Here is a 23,742-nt window from a genome sequence, read left to right as displayed (position 1 = left end):
TGAGGGTTTCAATGTATCCTCAACAATGACACCTAGATCCTTTCCTGGGCAGTGACTCCCAGGAAAGGATTATCACACAGCTATAATTTGGGTTCCTCTTTTCCACATGCATCACTTTACACTTGCTCACGTTAAACATCATCTGCTATTTTGACGCTCAGTCTCCCAAGATCCTCTTGCAATTTTTCACAATCCTCTTGCAATTTAACAACTTTGAACAACTTTTCATTATCAGCAAATTTAATTATCTCACTAGTTATTCCCATCTCTAGATCATTGATAAATATGTTCAAAAACAGCGTTCCCAGCAAAGACCCCTGCAGAACTCCATTATTTACCCTTCTCCTATAAGAATTTTGGCCATTTAAACCAACTCTCTGTTTTCTGTCTTTCAACCAGTTCTTAATCCATATTAGGACATTACCTCCTATCTTATGACTTTCTAATTTCTTCAGGAGCTTTTAATTAAGTACTTTGTCAAATGCCTTTTGAAAATCCAAATACACAATATCAACCGGCTCACCTTTGTCCACATGTTCATTCACCCTTTCAAAGAAATTCAGTAGACTGTTGAGGCAAGATTTTCCTTGATTAAATCCATATTGGCCTTTTCTCATTAATTGATGCTTCTTTTTATGTTCTGTCATTTTATTCTTTACAGTAATCTCTACCATTTTGCCTGGCACCGATGTCAGACTCACCGGTCTATAATTTTCCGGATCATCTTTAAATATCCTAATACATTCCCTTATCATTTCCAAATTAGATTATTGCAATGCTTTGTTCATGGGCATATCCCAAAAAGAAATTAGACGCCTTCAAATTATACAGAACGCTTCCATAAAAATAATTTATAAAGCTAAGAAATTCGACCACGTCACTCCTTTACTTAAAGAGTCCCACTGGCTTCCCGTGGTACATCGTATTCTATATAAAATTTGTTTGCTTACGTTCAAATCAATAATGTCCCAAACCCCAGCTTTTATTTTTAGAGTTCTAATTCCCTATACAACTTCAAGAACACTTAGATCTCAGGACCAACACCTATTGGCTATTCCATCATTGAAAGTTATAAACACTAGACGGCTTACTATTTTTTCAGTGACCGCACCACAATCCTGGAATAATCTTCCTATTTATATTAGAGAAGAAAAGAACTTAGTTAATTTTAAGACTAAGCTTAAAAGTTTCTTATTCAATGATGCTTTTAATTAATATTCAATGATGTTTTTAATTAATATACAACTTTATAATCTTTCTTATCTTTTATATTTTTATTTATGTTTTTATTCCCTCCCTATTGTTGTAATCCTGAAATATAAAATTTGATACATAATGTAACCCTTTAAATATCGTTTTCCTAATGTTTCATGATTGTAAGTTTTTGTAATTATGTAATTTTATTTGTCTATGTAATAACTACCCAAGTTTTTATTTATTCATTATTGATTGTATATCGCCTAGAATGTAGAATAGGCGATTAATCAAATTGCATAATAAACTTGATCATCTCTGGAACCCTTTTTAAAAATTGGCATTACATTAGTTACTCTCCACTCTTCCAGTACTATGCTGGATTATAGAGAAAAATTACAAATTACTAACAATAGCTCTGCAAGTTCATTTCTCAATTCTATCAGCATTCTGGGATCTATACTGCCTAGCCCAGGCGATTTGCTACTGTTCAGTTTGTCAGCAGAGGAACAATTATTGATTTTTGTGAGGGAAATGGCTAATGCCATTCCACTTAATTTAGAGATGGAGGAAGAACCCAGAGTAGAAACATTGGATCTCCTCTAATTCCTGAAACCCCCCATCCCCAGAAGCTTTAACAGTGCTAATTCTCATTGAATACCCATTAGTATTCTGTGAATGTGGGAGGCCCTCTTTTTTGTACCACCTATTAAGTAGGTAAACTCTGTGTATAGAGTATAGAAAGTTCCCAGATTTGAGAAGCAGCAACTTTTTCAAAAGGGCCAGAAGTTCCAAGACTCCTTTACTCAGTGTGCCTCAGGAGAGAAGCACAGACACTGGAGTCTTTTGAAGGAAGCTTTTTCAGAATGCAATGCTCAAATCCCACGTAGCTTCTTACCTGTTTTTCATGAATATGTACTTGCAAGATACAGTGAGACAGAAGGGGCAGATCACACAAAAGAAAGGTCCATATTAGTAATTACCACAACAGTCAATAAAATTCTAAAATGTCCTTCATGGCCGTGTTTCACCCACCCAGGACTGCATCAGGAGCTCATTAGAACTGTTAATAAACAAACACATTTGGTAGTTAAAATGACCACCACTCATAAATTATAGATAAATATACAGAGACTGGCCATTATCGGATAATTGAAAAGTTGGATAACACAGATCACATTTAAGTTGCATAGAAAATATGTATTTCAAGTGCTCTAATGAAAGTAGGGACTCGGTAGCAAAGCCAAACGAAGGTAAGTGCTGCTATTCTACTGAATTGGGTACCAGGAAAGTATGGGAAAAATCCTGTGATGATGTCACCTGGGATCTGTTGGATATGCTGGATGGTTGGTTTAGCGATAGTTGGATAACTGAGACTATAAAATATAAAGAGTTTATAAATGAAATGCTCATATAAAAGTATGAGGGATCTTCAAAAAGTTTCTGCACTTTTCTTTTTTAAAACATTACTAAATATCTTAAGCAAATTAAATTATTTTTCCACATAATCATCCTGTTGCCTGACTAGTCATATGACATTCTACAACTCTTCTTACCACTTCATCCACCCCAACCATGTCCCGTGAAAATATGAAAGTGCGAAAACTTTGTGAAGAACCCTCATAGATTAATATAAAATACAATATTATATACAACAATAAAATGTGGCATGAAATTAGTATGAATAACAGCTTATGCGTGTGTAATATACAGTCAAACATATAAAGTAAGTGGCAACAAACAAATGAACTGAGAGAACATACCCAAGTAGTGGGTCCAAAAAAGATTACTAACTTGATAAGAAGCTAAAAAAGGTTCAAGGTTCCATTTATTTGATTGACCACCTAGGGCAAAGCCATCAAAGCAGTTTGCATCACAGTAATATTGCAGAGAAAGAAGGAAGTACAGTGTATAAAAAAAGAAAAGATTCAACAAACCAGTCTGCTATACTACACAGGATCCTAAGATTGAAGCAGTCCAACATGTCAGCAGAAAGTAAATCATGTATGAAAAGCTGATTGAAACAGATGTGTTTTTAGTAGTACTTTAAATGAGGAAAAGGAAGACTCCATGCATAGGGAAGGGCATAACATAGGTCTACTACATTGAAAAATTTTCCAAAATGGAGGTGAAATATTCCAAACTGAAGGGACATCCAGTAGATGCTGTTGACTAGAACGCAAGGATATAAGTCAGTAAGCATGGTGACAAAAATTGAGGGGAACCCATATGGAGGTTATTAAATCATCAACAGTAAAACTTTACAGTTATATGATATGGTAGCCAGCATTCATCTTTTAGCAGTGGAGTCGCATAGTGACATTTTGGATCAGTTGCAGTCATTTGATCTCTCTCTGACAGACACCCCTGAAAAAAGTACATCATAGTAATCCAGATTAGTGATGACAAGAGCATGGATAGCAATGTGCAGCACTTTCTGATCAAACAGATGTTGGACTGACTGAATGTGTCATAGTTTGAAAAAATGATATTTGAGCTTTGAAGGAGAGGTTAGATTCTAGCAGTACACCCAGACCCTTGATCATATCACTGGGCTGCAGGACTACGTCTCCAAAAGTGTAAGGAGGTAATGTGGGCAGTGGCTGAGTTTTACTAAATAGTTGAAAGCGTGTTTCTATTTTTTTGTAAGATAAGAATTTATTTGTCTTGAGCCAAGCCTACATTTGATGTGGTTTACCTTTAACCTCTATAAAGGAAAAATTATCCAGGGTGTCCAAAGGGGCAAGAATTTGGATGATATAAATATAAATGTATTGTATCAGTTCCAGCATCTATATCAGAGAGGCTAATGGAGACATACTACTACTACTACTACTATTAATTATTTCTATAGCGCTACCAGACATACACAGTGCTGTACAGAGTCACAAAGAGTAAGAATATTGACAAGAGATTCTTGAGGTACACTACAAGGGGGTGTAAAGGAATTGCCAGAGAACATAATAGAACCTGTCAGCAGTGGCGTACCTAGCATATGTGATACCCAGGGCCCATCATTTTTGACGCCCCCCTCATCTATATAAAAAAAATATGATTTTTAGTAACAATTCACATATTGCACAACAATAGTGTACCTAGGAAAAGGCATCATCTTAAACACTGCAGTGAGCACTAGAACACCAACACATACATTGTAAAACTAAACAAGACAGATCCTGCACAGTCAATTGATTCTGTTCAGTCAATGCCAACAGAAAACTATGTCCTTTTCATACACAGAGAACCGAGATACATCCTTGCCCAATATGGAATAATCACAAACTAAAAATAGAAATATATAGACAAAAGTTAAACTGAACCGCCAAGAAACCAGACTCTGCATAAAATGCAACACCACAGAAACAGTGACACATGTCCCCTAATACTGTGCAAAATATAGTCAGTAAATATAAATTTGAAAAAACTGATATATAACAATCACCACTTTACAAATTAACAATAGAAATAAAACAAATAATGAGAAATAAGAAAATGCCATTTTATAGGACTAATCCATTTTTCAATTAGCTTTCAGAGACCAAATCTTTCTTCAGAGCAGTACAGTATACTGCTGTTATGGTATCCTGTCCTGACCTGACCTGAGAAAAGGGGTTTAGTCCCAAAAAATTACCTTATTTCCATTTGCTATTTATAAACTTTTATCAATACAGTTACAGTACTACTTGATTCTAAGTAAAGCAACAAAAAAAATCTTTCTACCTTTTGTCATTTGTGCTTTAATCATCGTCTCTTCGCTCTTCTTTCTTACAGCATTTGTCTCTCTCTCTTCCATGCAACATCTGCACCCCCCTTTGCTCCTTCCACCCAGCTTCTGCCCTCTTTTTCTACTCTTTCCATCTACTGCCCATACTCTCTCTGCCCCTTCTATCCAGTGTCCACGTTCTCTTCCATATGGCATCTTCCCTTTTTCTAAGACCCTTCAATATCTTGTGCCCCTTCTCTCCTTTAAATGATTCATTTCAGCTTCACCCCCCTCTCCATTTTTCTGTCTCCACCCCCTCCCCTATGCATTGGCATCTTTCTCTCTTTTCCTTTCCTTCCTTCCCACTCCACACCATGGTCTGGCATCTCTATCCCCTTCCCTCCCCCCATGCCCTGGCATCTCTCTCCCTCCATGCTGTGGCACCTCCTCCCCCTCTGGTCTGGTATTTGTCTCCTTAGTTTCCCTTCCCTCCCCCATGCCCTGTCATCTCTCTCCTCTCCTTCCAGCTCCCCCTTCCCCTCCATTATCTGGCATCTCCACTTCTTCATTTCTCTCCCTCCCTCCTTTCCTTTCCCCTGGTCTTGCATTGCTCTCCTTCCCTCCCCATGCCCTGGCACCTATCCCTCCCCCTCCATGATCTGATATCTTCTTTCCTTTCCCTCCTTCCCATGGACTTGGCATCTCTGGGTCCTCTCCCTTGTCTTCCTTCTCCCTCCTTCCTTCCCTCTCTCTCCCCCCTCCCCTTTCCTGTGCAGCAGCAGCATTTCTCCCCACCACTTCCCTATGCAGCAGCAGCATTTCTCTCCCCCCTTGCCTGTGCAGCAGCAGCATTTCTCTCCCTCTTCCCTTCCCTGTGCAGCAGCAGCATTTTTCTCCCCCCTTGCCTGTACAGCAGCAGCATTTCTCTCCCCCCCCCTCCCTTCCCTGTGCAGCAACAGTGTTTCTGGTCAGTTCCTTGCTTCAGCTGGTTTCCCATTCAAAGCCGCGGGCGTTGACACCTTGCGTCATCTGTGGCTGCGTCGGAAGCCTTTTGTCTGATGTTGTGACATCAGAGGGAACGCTTACGATGCAACCGCAGATCGCGTGAGGTGTCGACGCCCGCGGCTTTGAGTGGAAAAACTGCTGCAGGGGAGCAGGCCAGAAACTAAACACCTGCCGGAGGGAGCACAAACTGGGCCGCGGACACCCCTCATTTAAAGTTTACTGCCGCTGCGGCAGAATAGGGAGGGTGGCCGGCTGTGCACCCGGGGTGGACCACCTCCCCCTTGGTACGCCACTGCTGTCAGAAAGATAGGATTGAAATCATTGCACTGCTCAGCTAGATATCCCTATCACTGCCAAACAGGATAAAAGCAGTTCATGATCCACCACATAAAAGGCAGTGGTTAAATCTAGGGATATTAAGAGAATAGTTTTATTCTGTTACATCCACTCTGGAGTCAGTATGATAAAGGTTTTATCTGAACCCGCAAACTGGGTCTTGCAGAAAGCCACACATTGTTTTCTGCTCCTCCTACATAGCAGAGGAACACTGAGCCCCCTACAGTTTTTTCTTTCTGCAAGTGAACCGTGCAGAATTGTTTCTGCTCTTCTTATTTTATTTTATTTTTTTAACACAAGTTCATTCTTTTTTGGTGGCTTTGGTCCATTGAGACTTTTATTCAGGTGTTGCCTGCCTGGGAAAGGAAACAGCTCCCACAGAATCAGACTGCTGCAAGCTTTGGTTGGACCTGTGGAGCCAGCCTGCTGTTTGCCTTCATCAGAGCTTGGGATCCATTCCCCTGGAAGCAAGCTTGCTTTCTGACCTTGTCAGAGGTTTAAGCATAGGCTGTGAGCGCCCTGAGTAAGAGCCTTTGGGGTATCGGGGTGCAGGCTGCATTTTTCCACTCTCGGACGCATGTTGAGTTTCCAAAGGAGCAAAAGTTTTGGTCGGGGTCCATTTGACTGGCAGCCCAAAGATTCTAAAGATTGGACTGCTTGGAGAAAAATTGAAGCAGAAATTCCTTTCCCTTCACTTTACCTACACAGACAGAGGCTAGCACTTCTGAGACAGTGAGTACAGCCCCATTATTTCCTATTGGAAAATCAGAAGGGGGTAACTAAAAACATTGTTCTTAGAAGTTTCTGGGGGTAGGGTTCAGGTCTCCCACCTCCAAAACCCCTTTTTCAGTGGGTTTTATTTTTCAAATCATCTCCAGGGGCCATTTTTTGTACAGATTTACTGGCGGTGGCCATCTTGGATTTTATCAATTCTTTTTTTCAACTTCTTTTTTTCTGCTTCATAACCCCTTGATTTTGCAATAAATCATTAGGCATGGTCTCTTCAACTTCTGAACAGATGAATTCATATTTGAATTGCACCGGACTACCAGTGGAGGAGTGTCCATGCACCATGTACCACTGCACATGTGAGGAGGGAGCGAGAGCTTTAGGCTTTGCCTCCCCCGGGTCTGGGAAATGGGCAGAAAATCCCGCCCGGTACCTGTTTTTTGTCGCAATGTTAAATGCAAGCATGCTGAGTCCAGGGACCCCTCGCAAACTTTGACTGGAGTCCGTTGGGAGCCAGCATTGGCCTAGTGTGTGGCTTTTCCCCAGAATTTATTCAGCTCATATGGAGAGCATATCTTACAGACCCAGCTCAAGTGGAGCAGCTAGTGGACATGCTGCAAGCTTCCAGTGCATTCCTTTAAGGACGACTGTTCAGGTCCCCAGTGCCCAAGTTCCTACTGACCCAGAGTGCCTATACTGCTTTTTCCACCCTGGATGACACTGATTCCCTTTGCAGAACAGTTAAACAGGAGACCTTGGGGGAGCCCTGATACAGGTGATGATCCTTCCATCTACCAGTTGTTTAAGTTGGCCTCAGCCAGTATTTCATTATGGATGCCATGAAAGGACTGAAGTTGGAAGGTCAGCCCTCCATGTGTCAATGTACAGTCATGAGCCTTTCTAATGTTCTGACTCTTACCTTTGATAATCTTTCTTATAAATCCACACTTCCGGGAACCCGCCTTATTCCTTGCTGATTTGCCGATTGCGTTTACAAGTACTGGTAAGCTGGATTTCTGTTTTCTGACCAGCCATCAGAATGGGTTTAGCACTTAGTTTGGAGGGGGTGGGGGGGTCCCTGGTTCAGATGCCCTCTTCTGACAGTGCAGGATGTGTCTCCTAATAGCACTGTTTTGTTGTTCAGGTTTCTAATGTTTCATAGCCTGTTCTCTCGTTTTTCATTTTTTGTTATGAGCAAAATTGATTTATTTTACATAGCCAGTCAGAACAGAAAGCAGCTTTAAAGGTTTAATTTGTAGTTGGAGATTAATGCATAGAAACTGCTAGCTAGATTTATTGGGAATACCGTGTTTCCCTGAAAATAAGATCTACCCCGAAAATAAGCCCTATCATGATTTTCGGGGTAGGTCTTAATATAAACCCTACCCCCAAAATAAGCCCTAGTTGAAGCGCTTATTTTTGGGGTAGAGGAAATCAAAATAAAAGTCCAGTGCTGGTACTGAGATCTTCCTAAATGCCGCAGCAGACCCTTCCATCTCTCCCTCCCCACGCCAACCACAAGACTGGCATATCATTACCTACTTCCAAAAGGCAGCGTTGAGGCAGCAATCTAAATGGGCTGCTTCAGGCTTTCTTACATTGGGACGTTCACTGCCGCGTTGCTGATAACATTATCAGTGATGCGGCAGAGGATCGCCCTGACGTGAGAAGGCCCAAAGCAGCCCATTTAGATTGCTGCTGCAACGCTGTCTTTTGGAAGTAGATAATGATATGTCAGTCTCGTGGTTGGCGTGGGAAGGGAGAGATGGGTCGGTGGGGGTTCGGCTGCGTGGCAGGGGGGATAGAACCGTGCCGAGCTCCGCATTCGTGGAGATGGTGCGATATATAAACCCAAGGTTTAGTTTAGTTTAGTGATTGGGCAGTTTCCCCGAAAATAAGACCTAGTGCATTTTTGAGGCCCAAAAATAATGTGACAGTGTCTTATTTTCGGGGGAAAACAGTATTTATTATTATTATTTTTTTTTATAAAGGTATATTCCAGCAGAATTTGTATTACAGTGTCTCAAATTGCTAGGTCTACTTATAGAACTGCTGATAGGGATCTTGCTGACTCACTGGGACTTTACCCCCTCACACCCTCCCCCATCCCAGGGTTGGCAACTCATATATAGACAGCCCAATAATCAAGAAGTCTCAGTCAATCCCAATTCCAACTAATCGAGATGAATTTCATTCAGTGCAATTATTGTGGTGCTTTATTTCCCAGGCATACCATCTGGAGACTCAAGGCTTGCCCTATTTGTCTTCAACTTGATAGTATCAAAGAGGAACTCTGTAAACTTAAGCAAGAATTGAAGGAAATTAAAGCAGCTACAATTACCCCAAACAAATATACCAATTTGCTACCACTCCCCCAAAGAATAATACAACCCAGGAATAAGTGAAACACAGTAGGCTCAGGTAGACTGCGGCATGTACACAGAAACATCCACCTTAACAATTGTTGCCTCTAAAGAATCCCTATGCTCCATTAGAGCAGTGTGATGCTAAAGATAAAAGAACTGAGGAGGAATTAGAACCAGTGAAGATAACTTGTGAAGAAAAGCACCCCCAAAGCACATATAAAAAAGCTCAAACCAGAAAAGTATTACTGCTAGAGGATTCCATCATCAGAGGGATTCATTTTAGAGCACAGGACAAGGAACTCAAAGAAGTAAAATGCCTTCCAGGATCCTCAGCTGCCAGGAATGCCAGAGAAATGCTGACTGTAATTAGGGAAGAAGCAAAGATTTTGAACCCTGATGTTGTTATACACATCAGAACAAATGACCTAGCCAACAATAACCTGCCTGCAGCACAGAAAGCTTTTCAGGAACTGGGAGAGGAGTTAAAACCGTTTGTAAAGACTAGCTTTTTCAGAAGTACTTCCTAATTATGGAAAGGGTGTGAAACTAGTATAGAACACTGAGAACTTCATTAGATGGCTCAAAGCCTGGTGCCATCAAGAAGACTTCAGGTACATAGGAGAATGGAGCAATACATGGAAAAACAAGGGACTATATTGTAATGATGGGCTGCACCTTACTATGGCAGAAAAAAGAATCCTAGCTGAGAAATTCAGGCAATATGTTTCTAGGCATTTAAACTAGAAGGTGGGAATGGTGTATGTATGAAGGCCAATTATAGAGGCCACCCCCAGCAAAAGACAAGATGCAATGGTAGTAAAGATTGCAACATAAACAATATTAGCAACTCACTTCTTAGCAGTAGAAACAAAACAAAAAACTATATGAAAAAGAAATTACCGCTGAAAAATAGCTGGAAAGCAGTGACCACAAATGTTCGCAGTCTAAGCAACAAAGTTCATGATCTGCAAGCCCTGATGTTAGAGGCAGACCTGGATATTGTTGCTATCACAGAGACATGGTTCAGTAAATCCCATGGATAGGATGCAAACATACCAGGATATAATCTTTTTAGGAAGGACAGTGATGGTCAAAAAGGTGGAGAGCAGCTCTCTATGTAAAGATTGATATCCAAGGGATCTGGGGAGAGGAAGAAGCGATATGGATCGCTCTGAAAAGAGAAGATGGAACTTCTATCTATGTGGGTGTACTCTACAGACCTCTGACTCAATCGCAGCAAATTGATAAAGATCTGATTGTGAACATTCAAAAGTTTGGAAAGAAAGAGGAGATGCTACTGTTGGGAGATTTCAACCTGTTGGATGCGGACTGGAAAGCTTCATCTGCGGAAACGGAAAGAAGGGAGATTGTGGATGCCTTTCAAGAGGCTCTGCTTAGACAAATGGTGATGGAACTCACAAGGGAAAAAGCGATATTGGATCTGGTCCTCACAAATGGGGAGTGTGTCTCTAATGTTTGAATGGGTGCTCACCTGGGAAGTAGCGATCATCAAATGGTTTGGTTTGATATAACAGCTAAAGTGGAGACTTTAATAAGATGGAAGAGAAGAGTACCTGAAGAAAGAGCTGTTAGGATGGGAGGTATAAGCTGAAAGGAGCAATAAAAATGGCTACGGACCTTTATGTGAAGAAAATAAATAAATACAAGAGAAAAAGGGAATCGATATGATTCTCCAAACTAGTGGTGGAGAAAATAAAGACAAAAGAGTTGGCGTTCCTGAAATGCAAAAAAAAAACCCCAAAACCCAAGAAGAGGAGTACAGAAAGGATTACCGGGTGAAACTGAAAGAAGCCAAAAGAGAGATACGTCTGGTGAAAACGCAGGCAGAAGAGCAAATGGCTAAAAATGTTAAAAAGGGAGACAATTTTTTTTCAGATATATCAGTAAAAGAAGGAAGATGAAAAATGGAATTGCTAAACTAAAAGATGCTAGGAACTGATATGTGGAGAGTGATGAGGAAAAAGCAAATGTGCTAAACAAATACTTCTGCTCTGTGTTCACGGAAGAAAATACTGGAGAAGGTCTGAGGTTGTCTAACAAAGTTACACAAGAAAATGGAGTAGATTCTGCACCATTCACAGAGGAAAGTGTTTATGAACAACTTGAAAATCTGAAGGTGGACATAGCGATGGGACCAGACAGGATCCATCCCAGGATACTGAGGGAGCTCAGAGAGATTCTGGTGGGACCTATTAAAGGCTTGTTCAACAAATCTCTGGAGACGGGAGTGATTCCTGGGGATTGGAGGAGAGTGGATGTGGTCCCTATTTACAGAAGTAGTCACAGGGATGAAGCGGGAAACTTACAGGCCTGTAAACCTCACTTCAGTTGTTGGAAAAATAATGGAAGTGTTGCTGAAAGAAAGTTTAGTGAACTTCCTAGAATCTAATGGGTTACAGGATCCGAGGCAACATGGCCTTACTAAAGGTAAATCGTGCCGAATGAACCTGATTGAATTTTTTGATTTGGTGATCAGAAAACTGGATCGAGGACATATGCTAGATGCAATTTACTTAGATTTCAGCAAAGCCTTTTACACATTTCCTCATAAGAGGTTCTTGAACAAACTTGAAGGGCTGAAGTTAGGATCCAAAGTGGTGAAATGGATTAGAAACTGGTTGTCAGGCAGACGCCAGAGGATGGTGGTTAATGGAAGTCGCTCAGAGGAAGGAAAGGTAAGTAGTGGAGTCCCTCAGTGTTCGGTGCTGGGGCTGATTTTGTTTAATATGTTAGTAAGTGACATTGCTGAAGGGTTAGAAGGAAAGGTTTCCCTTTTTGCAGATGATACCAAGATTTGTAAGAGTAGACACCGAGGAGGGAGTAGAAAACATGAAAAAGGATCTACAAAAGTTAGAGGAATGGTCTAATATCTGGCAACTAAAATTCAATGCAGAGTAATGCATTTGGGGATTAATAATTGAAAGGGAGGTAAGAGGCTGATTTGCACGAATGGGGAGAGGGACCTTGGGGTGATAGTGTCCAAAGATTTAAAGGCAAAAAAACAGTGCAACAAGGCGGTGGCTGCTGCCAGAAGGATGCTGGGCTGTATAAAGAAAGGCATAACCAGTAGAAGAAAGAAGGTGTTGATGCCCCTGTACAGGTCATTAGTGAGGCCTCACTTGGAGTATTGTGTTCAGTTTGCGAGACCGTATCTGGCAAAGGACATAAGAAGACTTGAAGCGGTCCAGAGGAGGGCGACAAAAGTTATAGGAGGTTTGCGCCAAAAGACGTATGAGGAGAGACTGGAAGTCCTGAATATGTATACCCTAGAACTGTGGTCTCAAACTCGTGAACCGCCAGGTACTATTTTAAGGCCCTCGGTATGTTTATCTTAATCACAAAAGTAAAATAAAACAGTTTCTTGATCATATGTCTCTCTAGTTCGTTTCCCCACCGGCTAGAGGATGCAAATTTAAGAGACATCATCAACAACTTCTATCGTATCAAGCAGCCTTATGGGGGCAAAGACCTGGAAAAACTAAATACACACACAAACAACTATGGTGAATTTAGGAAACACCTAAAAACATACCTGTTCTCGAAATACCTAGGTAACGAATCTGGACAATAGACCCCCATCACAATCCCACCCCCAAATCTGATCTTGTAAACTATTAACCACTAATCTCTAACTATGAATGTTCCATTCAATTTGTAGAATCTTTCTAATTCATTGTAAACCGCATAGAACAGGGGTGTCCAATGTCGGTCCTCGAGGGCCGCAATCCAGTCGGGTTTTCAGGATTTCCCCAATGAATATGCATTGAAAGCAGTGCATGCACATAGATCTCATGCATATTCATTGGGGAAATCCTGAAAACCCGACTGGATTGCGGCCCTCGAGGACCGACATTGGACACCCCTGGCATAGAACTTCACGGTCCTGCGGTATATAAACTGTTATTATTATTATTATTAGCTGTAAATTACAATATTATTATTATGACTTAGCCAAAAGGAAAGATTTATAAACTATAAAGAGTTTTATCTCATGCAAAATTGTCATTTCTACAATTAAGACATTAACTATTTTTTCTGAGGCCCTCCCTAGTACCTACAAATCCAAAATGTGGCTCTGCAAAGGGTTTGAGTTTGAGACCATTGCCCTAGAGGAAAGGAGGGACAGGGGAGATATGATTCAGACATTCAAATTCTTGAAAGGTATTAACGTAGAACAAAATCTTTTCCAGAGAACGGAAAATGGTAAAACCAGAGGACATAATTTGAGGTTGAGGGGTGGCAAACTCAAGAGCAATGTAAGGAAATTCTTCATTACGGAGAGGGTGGTGGATGCCTGGAATGCGCTCCTGTGAAAGGTGGTGGAGAGGAAAATGGTGATGGAGTTCAAAAAAGCGTGGGATGAACACAGAGGATCTAGAAAATAATTATAAATATTGAAGAACTAAGGCCAGTTCTGGGCAGACTTGTACGGTCTGTGTCTGTCCTTTTGGCTGAGGATGGGCTGGGGAGGGCTTCAGTGGCCGGGATGGTGTAGATGGGCTGGAGTGAGCTTTGATGGAGACTTCGGTAGTTGGAACCTAAGCACAGTACCGGGCAGAGCTTTGGATTCTTGCCTAGAAATAGCTAAGAAGAAGAAGAAAAATTTAAATTGAATGAGGTTGGGCAGATTGGATGGACCATTCTGGTCTTTATCTGCCGTTATCTATGATGTTACTATGTATATTTGTTGGGAAGTTTCCCCGTTCCCCTCTCTCTCTTGTTATTATCCTCTATAGATGTTCCTTGCTGCTTTAAGACTCACTGAGGATCAGGCACAGTGATGAGGTATGAGGGGGGAGGTTTTAGGCTTCCTGCAAAGTCCCGACGGTAGACAGAAATAACCCACTGTTCCCAGAATAAAGTGTGGATTTACAAGAAAGAAGATTAGCAAAGGTAAGAACCTATAGCCTGTTTTACAAAGCCACGCGGCAACAGCCCCGAAGCCCTTTAAATCTCTATGGGCTTTGGGGCCATTACCGCGCAGCAGCTGCTAGCGCGGCTTTGTAAAACAGGCCCCTAATCTTGTTTCACCCCCTTCCAAAATATGCATCTTGTGTTCTTACACCCTATCCACACATAGTAACCATCATCAGCTAATAGTACATTTCAGAAATCCTTATAAAAAGAAGCAGAAAAAACCCCTTGAAAAACAGTTCGGTTGAATAAATAGCCAGGCTCCTTGCACTTCTGTAGCAATCTTAGTGGATTTAAGCTTTTATGTAACTAGTCTTCAAGAGAACATACTAAGTGCATTGGTCTTACATTCTGTCAATTTCACACAACTGGTTACATTCAGCTGTTCATATTTGTTAATTCTGCTAAGCAAGTCAATTCAAAACAGAATATTCCAAGAGCACAGAACCTGAAAAGGCATAGATAGAGATGGGTATAAAAGAATCACCAAGTCCTTGAATATCCTTCAGCACATGGTTTCTTAAAAGAGGATTACAACAGCATCAAGACCTTACTAGGCACCTTGAAGTATGAAGTGTATAACTGGGAGGTCATTGGAGACTTCAAAATGATAGCATTCCGAATGGATCTCCAAGGTGGTTTTACCAAGTTTCTCCGCTATCTCTGCCTTTGGGACAGCAGGGGCACAAAGGCACACTACCAAAAGCAGGACTGGCCACAGCAGACCAAGTTCCCTGTGGAGAGAAATGTCAAATAGGAACCACTGGTGGACCCCTGGAATGTGCTGATGTCACCGCTGCACGTAAAATTGGGCCTAATGAAACAATTTGTCATTGCTCTAGATAAGGAGTCGGCAGCCTTCAAGTTACCTTCAAGACATCTTGCCTAATCTGTCTGAGGCAAAGGTCAAAGCTGGTTTCTTTGTCAGACCACAGGTAAAGAAAATCCTGTAGTGCAAGGAATTTCCCAAGAAGCTAGCTAGGAAGGAGAAAGTGGCTTGAAACAGCTTTGTCGCAGTGGTTCAAGGCTTTCTAGGCAATCACAAAGCCTAAAACTAAGTGAAGTTGGTTGAGAATCTGGTGAAAAATTACAGTAGGACATCTGTCAAAGTCCTTGTTGTTCATCTTGAGACATTTAAGGAGAACTTGGGAGCATAGTCAGAGGAGTACGTTGAGTGATTCCACCAGTATATACTGGACTTCAAATGCCACTACCAAGGACAATATAATGAGAGCATGACGGGAGACTACGAGAGGATGCTGAAAAGTTCTCAGTCCAATCAAGAAGAGAATGATGTGAATATGGTCCAATTACTGATCTGAAACAGTGGGCTCCTTTTGGGCCTTAACGTGCGGAATAGCGTGCACTAAATTGCCGCGTACGCTAGCTGCTACCGTCTCATTTTGAGCAGGTGGTAGATTTTCAGCTAGTGCACGCTATTCTGGTGCATATGTTAAAAACGCTAGCGCATCTTTGTAAAAGGAGCCCTATGTCAAAACAGAATTTTGTTTCTGCAAATTGGCATTTAACAAAATGCTCAGAATTTAGGAAGTTGTTTGGTTGGGCTGAGAGCTTTTCAGCACCCCCTCGTACAACAGGGAGCTAATTCATGAAAGTGACTTACAATATAATCACAAATCTCAAAAAAACTACTCACTTCTAAATCTTCTGTGGTTATCTTTGCATAACTTCAATATAAATTTTTATGACTTTATAAGTCATCATTTTCACATTTTAAATAGATAAATAGCAAAATTTGACCATCCTGGTCACAAAGGCAAAATTTTATGGATATAACAAGACATTTTCTATACTGTTTAAGCATGAGCAATGAGGAAATTACACTTATGCTCAGGAACAAAAATCATGTTATATAGTGTATCTCTTGTTTTCTGCATCTGAGTTGTTAAGCATAACGTTGTCTTTCTTTACTTTGCCTTATACCCCACTCCTTAGAACCCCAATTCATGGGCTTTTTGATGTGCTTGAGCTCATCCAACTGCAAAGCACAGAAAACGTTTATATAGCAGTTCACATTTTCCACCTAATCATAAGATGTTCTTGTTATTTTAAAGTTCACTTTGATGGAACTGGGCTCCCTGCAGCTAAAGTTTTGGAGTTTTATCTGCATCTTGAGTTGTGTACTCTGCAGGAGTGTGTCATTTTAACATAGTAATCTGTTATACATACTTACTGAATGAGCTTGAACTACAAGTTGTGAAGAACAGTGTTGTGTCAGCATCAGCTTTTTGTCTTTCTCAATATATTTCTTGTTGACTTTCTGATGAACTAAGATAATATACCAAATGTCTAGCTTTCAATTAGAAATAGTTTATTGACAAGAAAAATTGCGTAATAGCTTAGACTTGCTATCATTTCTTCTAAGCTGTGTGAATAACTGCCATCACTGGTAATGCCAACAGATAGCATGTTTCTGTACACTGATCACTTTGCTTGGATTTCCTCCAGCTGTGGCATGATGGAATCGGTTTCACCTCAGCACATTTTGTTTTCTAAACATTATTCTCTCAAATTTTCTGTCTTTTCCTAATTTGAATTTTTTTCCTTCCTTGATTCCTTACTATTCTTATTTCCTCCATGTGATAGAAGTATATAAAGATGTACACAGTCGGTGTGAGTTCTTTGGCTGAGCAGATAACCAGTCAGCTTCAAAGGAAAGACCAGCCAAAACCCCTTCTAGGCAAGAAGGAATTGGTAAGAGAGAGAGAGAGAGAGAGCTGGACAGCAAGGCTGTGTTGTGTAAACATAGAACTGCTGTATACTTGCTACTTTTTAGTTTGAAGAAATTTGGGAATGTAGGAGTATGAGTTTTTATTTTTATATGTTAGTCTGGCTTTCTGTCCAGTTCTGCTTAAATTTAGTTTTGGTGTGTGGTGACCATAAATTAGGGCACATGCAGAATATTCTTGTACCAATGATCTTTAATTTTCTGACTGGTGGGAATGAACAGAGGACTGCTGGATCCTAACCTAATGAGAAAGAAGTTTAGGAATATTCCCCAAACAGCTATGCAGTGAGCCACAAAGTGCATGAAGGTTGTTAGTCTAACACTTCCCTAGACATTTATAGGGCAATATTAACCTGTGATTAAAGTGATCCCACCCCCCTGGATTTTAGCCAATTGTGAAGCAAGCATCCTTGATACAGCATTAGTTTATTTCATTTTAATGGATTATTGTTCACTTTAGGTACCTTATCAAAATACTGACATTTGCATCTTTCTGAAAGCATCAGATTAAGTATTTTGTGTTGTTAGGATTTTGCTTAGGAAAGGTTAATAAACTGTAAATCATGAAGAAACAAAAACAAATGCACTGAAATGAAGTACATGAAGCATCTAACATACTTGCTATCCAATTGACATTAAGATGGAACATATTTATCATAATGGAGATGTTTACATATTGCTTTAAATAGGGTTATTTTACACTCTATTCAGATTTATATTTTATGTATGTGTTAGGTTTCTACAACTTTTTCTTTCATAAAGTATGTTTGAGTTGAAATTCTGTTAAACTTCATTTGTTTTTAGAGCTTGGTCATGTGATTTTATTATCTTGTGCAAGCAGCATCTCTATCTGTTTTCAAACCAACAGAATGTGATCTAAGGTAGAAAAATTGAAGAAACAGACTAAGTTAAAGACAACATTTGGTTTTCTTGTTAAATGTAGATAGCAATGGTTATCTGTAATGGTTATCTGGTTATCTGTAATGGATTTATTTTTTCACATTTGTAACATTTCACTGTTATATAGTGAAAAAGCAAAAATTAGGTTAAAAAAAGGGGGGAAGCTCAAATTCAAGATCATAGTAAAAATATATCTCTATGAGTGTTTGAGTTTAAATTATTTCCAGGACTGCAAGATGCAAACAAAATGCTCTGACATTCTGAATTATTTGCTCATAACTTAGCATGGAGAACCTCGGCATCAGTATTTATATTGTGACTTCTCTCTTTGATTTTGCCATGTATCGTTGTGAGCCTTATGGTCATTCTATACTATTTTCATTTTCTGCAGTGTTCATTCAGGAAGGAGTTTCCTCAGAATCTTGGGGGAAGTGATGTCTGCTACTTCTGTCACAAGAGGGTTTATGTGATGGAGAGGCTCAGTGCCGAAGGCAAGTTCTTTCATCGCAGTTGCTTCAAGTGTGATTATTGTGGGACCACCCTTCGCCTGTCTTCATATGCCTATGACCTAGAAGATGGTAAGTGAAAAACCTGTAAAATCTGAAGGTTACTGATAGAGCTGTATCGAATAGCATATTTTACTTTTTGGCTGAGTACTGAATAATAAAAAATATTATTCGCCCAAATATGAATAATGGGCATTAAGCTTTAATATAACAAATTGAAGCAATGTGAAATCAGAGATCAAGTGTTTATTTTAGTACAGTAGAGCCCCAAGTTATTCGTATTCAAATTTAAATCACTATTCCGCCAAATACAAATAATGTATTTGGGGCCGAATCGTATACAGATATTCAGTACAGCCCTAGTTTTACTGACTGCAGGGATTGCCTGGCATTTGTGAAGTGGAGAGTATGGGGAAATATATATCTTGAAACTATGAAAGCCTATTTATAGTGAAATGTGTCTAGTAGTCCTTAATGCTAGATTTATCCATCTGAACATGCAAGTTGTTTGTAGAAAGATGTCGCACCATTCAACTCTGCTTCTTTCCCAGAGGGCTAGCTCCTGCCCCCTCAGATTTTTCTTCTGCAAGCAAGTGTCTTTTATATCTGATCTGTAGGTTTTATTATTTCTGGGAGAGGTTCTTACATCTGAAGCTTAGCGCTCAGAATTCTCACTAGCTTGAAGCCTCTACCTGAAAGAGGACGCAGACTTGCTGGGTAGAAGTCTGCTGCTAGTAGGATCAACCTTCGCAGATACCTGTCTAGCCAGCCTCCTTTAATATTTTTGGAGCTCGGGATCCATTTCCCGTATAGCTAGCTCGCATCCCTGATTCATCAGGATCTTGAGCACAGGCTGTTTGTCTCTATTCCAGTCCACCAGGCCTTAATCATGGGCTGGCTGCGTGGTCCTCGTCCTGTTGCAACGTGAAGATTTGAGAGGGTTGAGGCTCTGTCAGACATCAGTCCAACTGGCAGCCTGAAGACCACATTTTGTGGTAAAAATTTTGAGGCAAAAGTTTCCTCCAGTTTTCCAGCTGCAGTGCTGAGCTGAAGCAGGCAGGCACCACAAGGCACAGTTAGTAAGGCTGTTGAAGTCTAGGGGAAAAATTGGAGGAGGGTCTAAATTCTGAGGTTTTGAAGGTTCCTGGGGCCAATGATGGGGTCCCCCACCTCTAGAAAGCCCTTTCTGATGGTTTGTTTAATTAAATTTTCTCCCCGAGCCAGTTTTTGGTGCAAAGTTCACTGCCGCAGTGACCATCTTAAATTTCCCGATCTTATTTCTAAAGCTTCTTTCTGCTTCAAAACCCCTTGATTTTGCTTAAAATTGACAGGGATGGACCCCCAGGCCTTTCTACCCCTATATCATGCCAGGTCAGCTGAGGAGCATCCCATGTTTCATGGGGCATGCGAGAGTGGGCTCAGCCTCCTCTGAGTCCTCTAGGGCTGGGGATCCGCAGGAGGTTTGTTTTCAGGGAAAGAGGTCCTTTCTAGAGTCTTTTGAAAGTGAGTTGGCAAAATGCAGGTGTGTCAATGCTATGGAGCCCAAGAGGACTCTTTGAGTCTCTGCAGGGGTCTTTTGGGCCGCCACTGCAAGGCTTTACCCTGGATTTTGTGAGCCTAATGTGGAATGCTTATTTAAATTGTTGGAATCCTCCAGCATTTGCTACAGGCATGTCGGTGGTTTCACATTTGAAGATTTTCCCTCGGATCACTTCCTGACCAGTAACATACCCAGTGCAGGATCAAACTATCCATTCGGAGAATGACTGGGATGATTGAGGGTCTTATTCTATGCCATTATTGTCCAGGGAGCTTCATCCTCCCTGGCAGAGTCTGGTTCTCAGCATCAGACCAGCGGTCAGGAGGTGGTGGTAGCCCTTTACCAGGGAGAAGACCCTACTATGCGTTGCCTGTTTAAGGCAGCCTCGCTCCCAAGCATTATTACGGATTTACTGTGGAAATTAAAATTAGAATCTCGATAAGCCTAGACTTCACAGTGCTCAGTTATGAGTGGCTCCATTGCTCTGGCCATGTTCTTCCCTTCACATCCAGACATTATTAAACTGATTATGGAACACTCCAGAAGGCTCTATGTGGGTGGCTAAGACTATGTCTAGGTTCTGCCTGGTGGCTCCTGAATTTCAACAGAAGTTTGCTCAGCCTAAGGTTGTTCGCTGGCAGCCTAAGTTACCTAGTGAAAGGGGAGTGATGTTAAAAGATGCACAGGTGGATAAACATCAAGGTGGATGTACATCAAGAGACAATTTGAAGACTTGGCTTTAGACATTAAGGCTCTGGCTTCCTTTATGGCATGCGCATGCCACATGCAGCTAGGTCAGATTCTGATGACAGATGATGATGATCCCAAGATGGTTCTATCAGGGGTGAATTGTGTGACAGAGGCACTATATGATATGATCAGAGTCATGAGCAAGGTTCCTGCCTATTCTATCTCTGTCCGCAGAATGCTCTGGATCAGACAGTGGGCAGGAAATTCAGATTCTAAGGCCACACTAAGCAGGCTTTCATTTCAGGTTCAGATGCTCTTTGGAAAGGGATTATACGACCGGATGGCCAGTATGATAGACAGCAGACCTGGAGCTGCAAGAGGCTCAGGGTGAGGGAATTTTTGAGGCTCTTGAAGATTTCATCCATACTCAGGAGGTCAGGCGACGTAAAGGTCTTTTCAGGGGTCAAGAAAGATGCTTAGCAGTGGCAGAAGTAAGCAAGACTCTGGTTCTTGCTCTTCTCCAGCCTTCAAGAAAGCCCATTGATGCCAGGTCAGTGGCACTTCAGATAAGGGGAAGGTTGTCAGCTTACTGGAGGATCTGGATGCAGATAGGCTTAAATCGCTGGGTCCTAGAGGTTATTCAAGAGGGTTACAAGATTGAGTTCTATTTCACTGTTCCGGACATTTTTGTAGATTCCAAGTTTCAAGTTTATTAAAATTTTGATATACTACCTTGTCAGATTTCAAAGCGGTTTTACAAAGATAAAAAAAGAAGTTTAAAAATAATATAGTATCAATAGACAAAACACAATGATCCACAGACATAACTGAAAACAAAGGGGAGGAACAGGGGAGAACTTCAATATTTAAAGTCAAAGGAGGGATAGGAAGAAACAGAAGGAAGGGAAAGCATAACAGCCAGCAGTATTGCTGGATTAAAATGGTACTAAAATGTCCTTTAAAAGATGGTTATACTCCAAAGGTGGGCATCCTTGAACAAGAATGTTTTTAAGTTACTTTTTAAAGTGTCTAGTGAAGTGTTCTCTCTCAAGTAGTTAGGAGCTGAGTTCCAAAGCGTAGGGGCTGTTACTGAAAAAATATTAGTCCGTATTGTATTAATATGTTTCAATGAAGGGATAGAAAGTAGGTTTTGGGATCTTTGAGGAGTTTAAAGAATTAAAAGCCTATTGATGAAGTCTGGTTGGCCACTGGATCTAGTTTTGAAAACAAGTAACATTATCTTGTATGCTATACGGTGTTCTACGGACAACCAGTGGGCATTGATCAGCAGGGGAGTGACATGATCGAATTTTCATTTGTGGGTAATAATTTTTAATGAAGTGTTCTGAATAATTTGTAATCTCAGTTCTTTTTTGTTTATTCCTTTATATAAGGCATTACTGTAATCAGTGCAAGAAATTATGAGAGAGTAGATGAGAATATTTAATGCTGAAGAGTCTAATAATTTAGCCAGTGAGCGTATTAGTCGTAGACAATGAAAACATTTTTGGGTAACTGCACTGATTTGATCATAAAAGGATAATTTTCTGTCAATGATAACTCCCAGTAACTTTAAAGTCGGAACTGTTTGTATTGGTTTAGAATCCAGTTCAATGAGGCTGGATAGAGATAACCCATCTGTAAGCAGAAAAATCATTGTTTTTTGATTTATTAATGTTCAGTGATAATATGTTCGTGTTCAACCAATTACTTATTTTTACCAATTTTTGGTTAATAATCTAAATGTCATCTGGATTGTCTAGATCAATAGGATGAACTAGTTGAATGTCATCAGCATAAGCGAAAATCGAAAAACTGATAAGACTGTCCTAGTGTCAAAAGTGGAGCCAGGAAAATATTGAATAGTGAAGGGGAAAGTATTGAACCTTGAGGGATGCCATATTGAATAGGAAAGGAATCAGAGGATGAGTCATTGAGTATAACTTTAGAAGAGCAGTCATTGAAGAAAGAGGAGTACCAATCCAAGACTTGATCTGTGATGCCTATTTCCTGGAGTCGATTTAATAGAAGTTGATGATCTTTAGTGTCAAATGCTGCAAACTAAGGTGAAATGCTGAGGAAATGACTCTCAATTGGACCCAACCTACTAAGTCAGTCTTGCCAATTGCCTCCAACCTCTCTCTCAATTGGACCCTGCCTACTAAGTCAGTCTTGCTGATTGCTCCAAACCTCTCTCTCAATTGGACCCTGCCCACTGTCAGTCTTGCCGGTACATGCTCTTTAAGTTCTTCCTGCTTGTGGCACATGCCAAAGGATCACACTTAAGGAGCAAGTAATGCTCCTTAATGCGCTCCTTCATGTGCACCTTAGGTGCGCACCATACTGGAATATTTTTCTCTTGGCCATCTTTAATCTTCTTTCTTGTCTTTTCCCCTTTCTGCTTTTCGTTCCTTCCCCCCTCTCTTCCTAAACCCCTGAATGACTCATCATTTCCTTTTATTAACTTCCCTAATGCCAGCATGACTTGCTTTTTCTCTGAGATTCCAGTTTTTTGGGGTCGTTGCCCTATCACTCAGTAACAATCTCATTATTCAAGAGCAACGCATACTTCTAACCTTATTCAAATCAAACCTCAGGCTATCTCCAATTCTTCTGAAACAAGAAATCTAAGCATCGGTTTGGTCAATTCTGGATCACTACATAACAACATAAGAATAGCCTTACTGGGTCAGACCAATGGGCCATCAAGCCCAGTAGCCCATTCTCACGGTGGCCAATCCAGGTCGCTAGTACCTGGCCAAAACCCAAAGAGTAGCAACATTCCATGCTACGATCCAGACAAGTATTGGCTTCCCCCATGTCTTTCTCAATAACAGTCTATGGACTTTTCCTCCAGGAAACCTAAAACCAGCTACCTTTCTTAAAACCAGCTATTTGATCTTACCACAACCTCTGGCAATGTGTTCCAGAGCTTAACTATTCTCTGAGTGAAAAAAATATTTCCTCCTATTGGTTTTAAAAGTATATCCCTGTATCTTCATCAAGTGTCCCCTAGTTTTTGTAATTTTTGACGGAGTGAAAAATTGATCCACTTGTAACTGTTCTACTCCACTCAGGATTTTGTAGAC

The 23,742-nt window shown here is 40.7% G+C and overlaps 1 protein-coding gene across 17 annotated transcripts in view; it reads left to right on the top strand.

Annotated features, from left to right (window-relative positions):
* MICAL3 (microtubule associated monooxygenase, calponin and LIM domain containing 3) overlaps positions 1-23,742 on the top strand; it is a 711,269-nt gene that overhangs the window by 381,749 nt on the left and 305,778 nt on the right. For 14 of the 17 annotated variants that reach the window (XM_033950898.1, XM_033950894.1, XM_033950891.1 and 11 more), the window contains 2 exons: positions 16,876-16,983; positions 18,309-18,495. In XM_033950898.1, coding sequence (XP_033806789.1) covers positions 16,876-16,983; positions 18,309-18,495 — 295 coding nt within the window. The remainder of the gene's footprint in view (positions 1-16,875; positions 16,984-18,308; positions 18,496-23,742) is intronic. The other 3 variants (XM_033950904.1, XM_033950906.1, XM_033950903.1) reach the window with 1 other exon arrangement.

The sequence above is a fragment of the Geotrypetes seraphini genome, chromosome 7 (assembly GCF_902459505.1).
Source record: "Geotrypetes seraphini chromosome 7, aGeoSer1.1, whole genome shotgun sequence".
NCBI classification, from domain to species: domain Eukaryota; kingdom Metazoa; phylum Chordata; class Amphibia; order Gymnophiona; family Dermophiidae; genus Geotrypetes; species Geotrypetes seraphini.
This window is presented reverse-complemented; position numbering and strand designations above follow the sequence as displayed.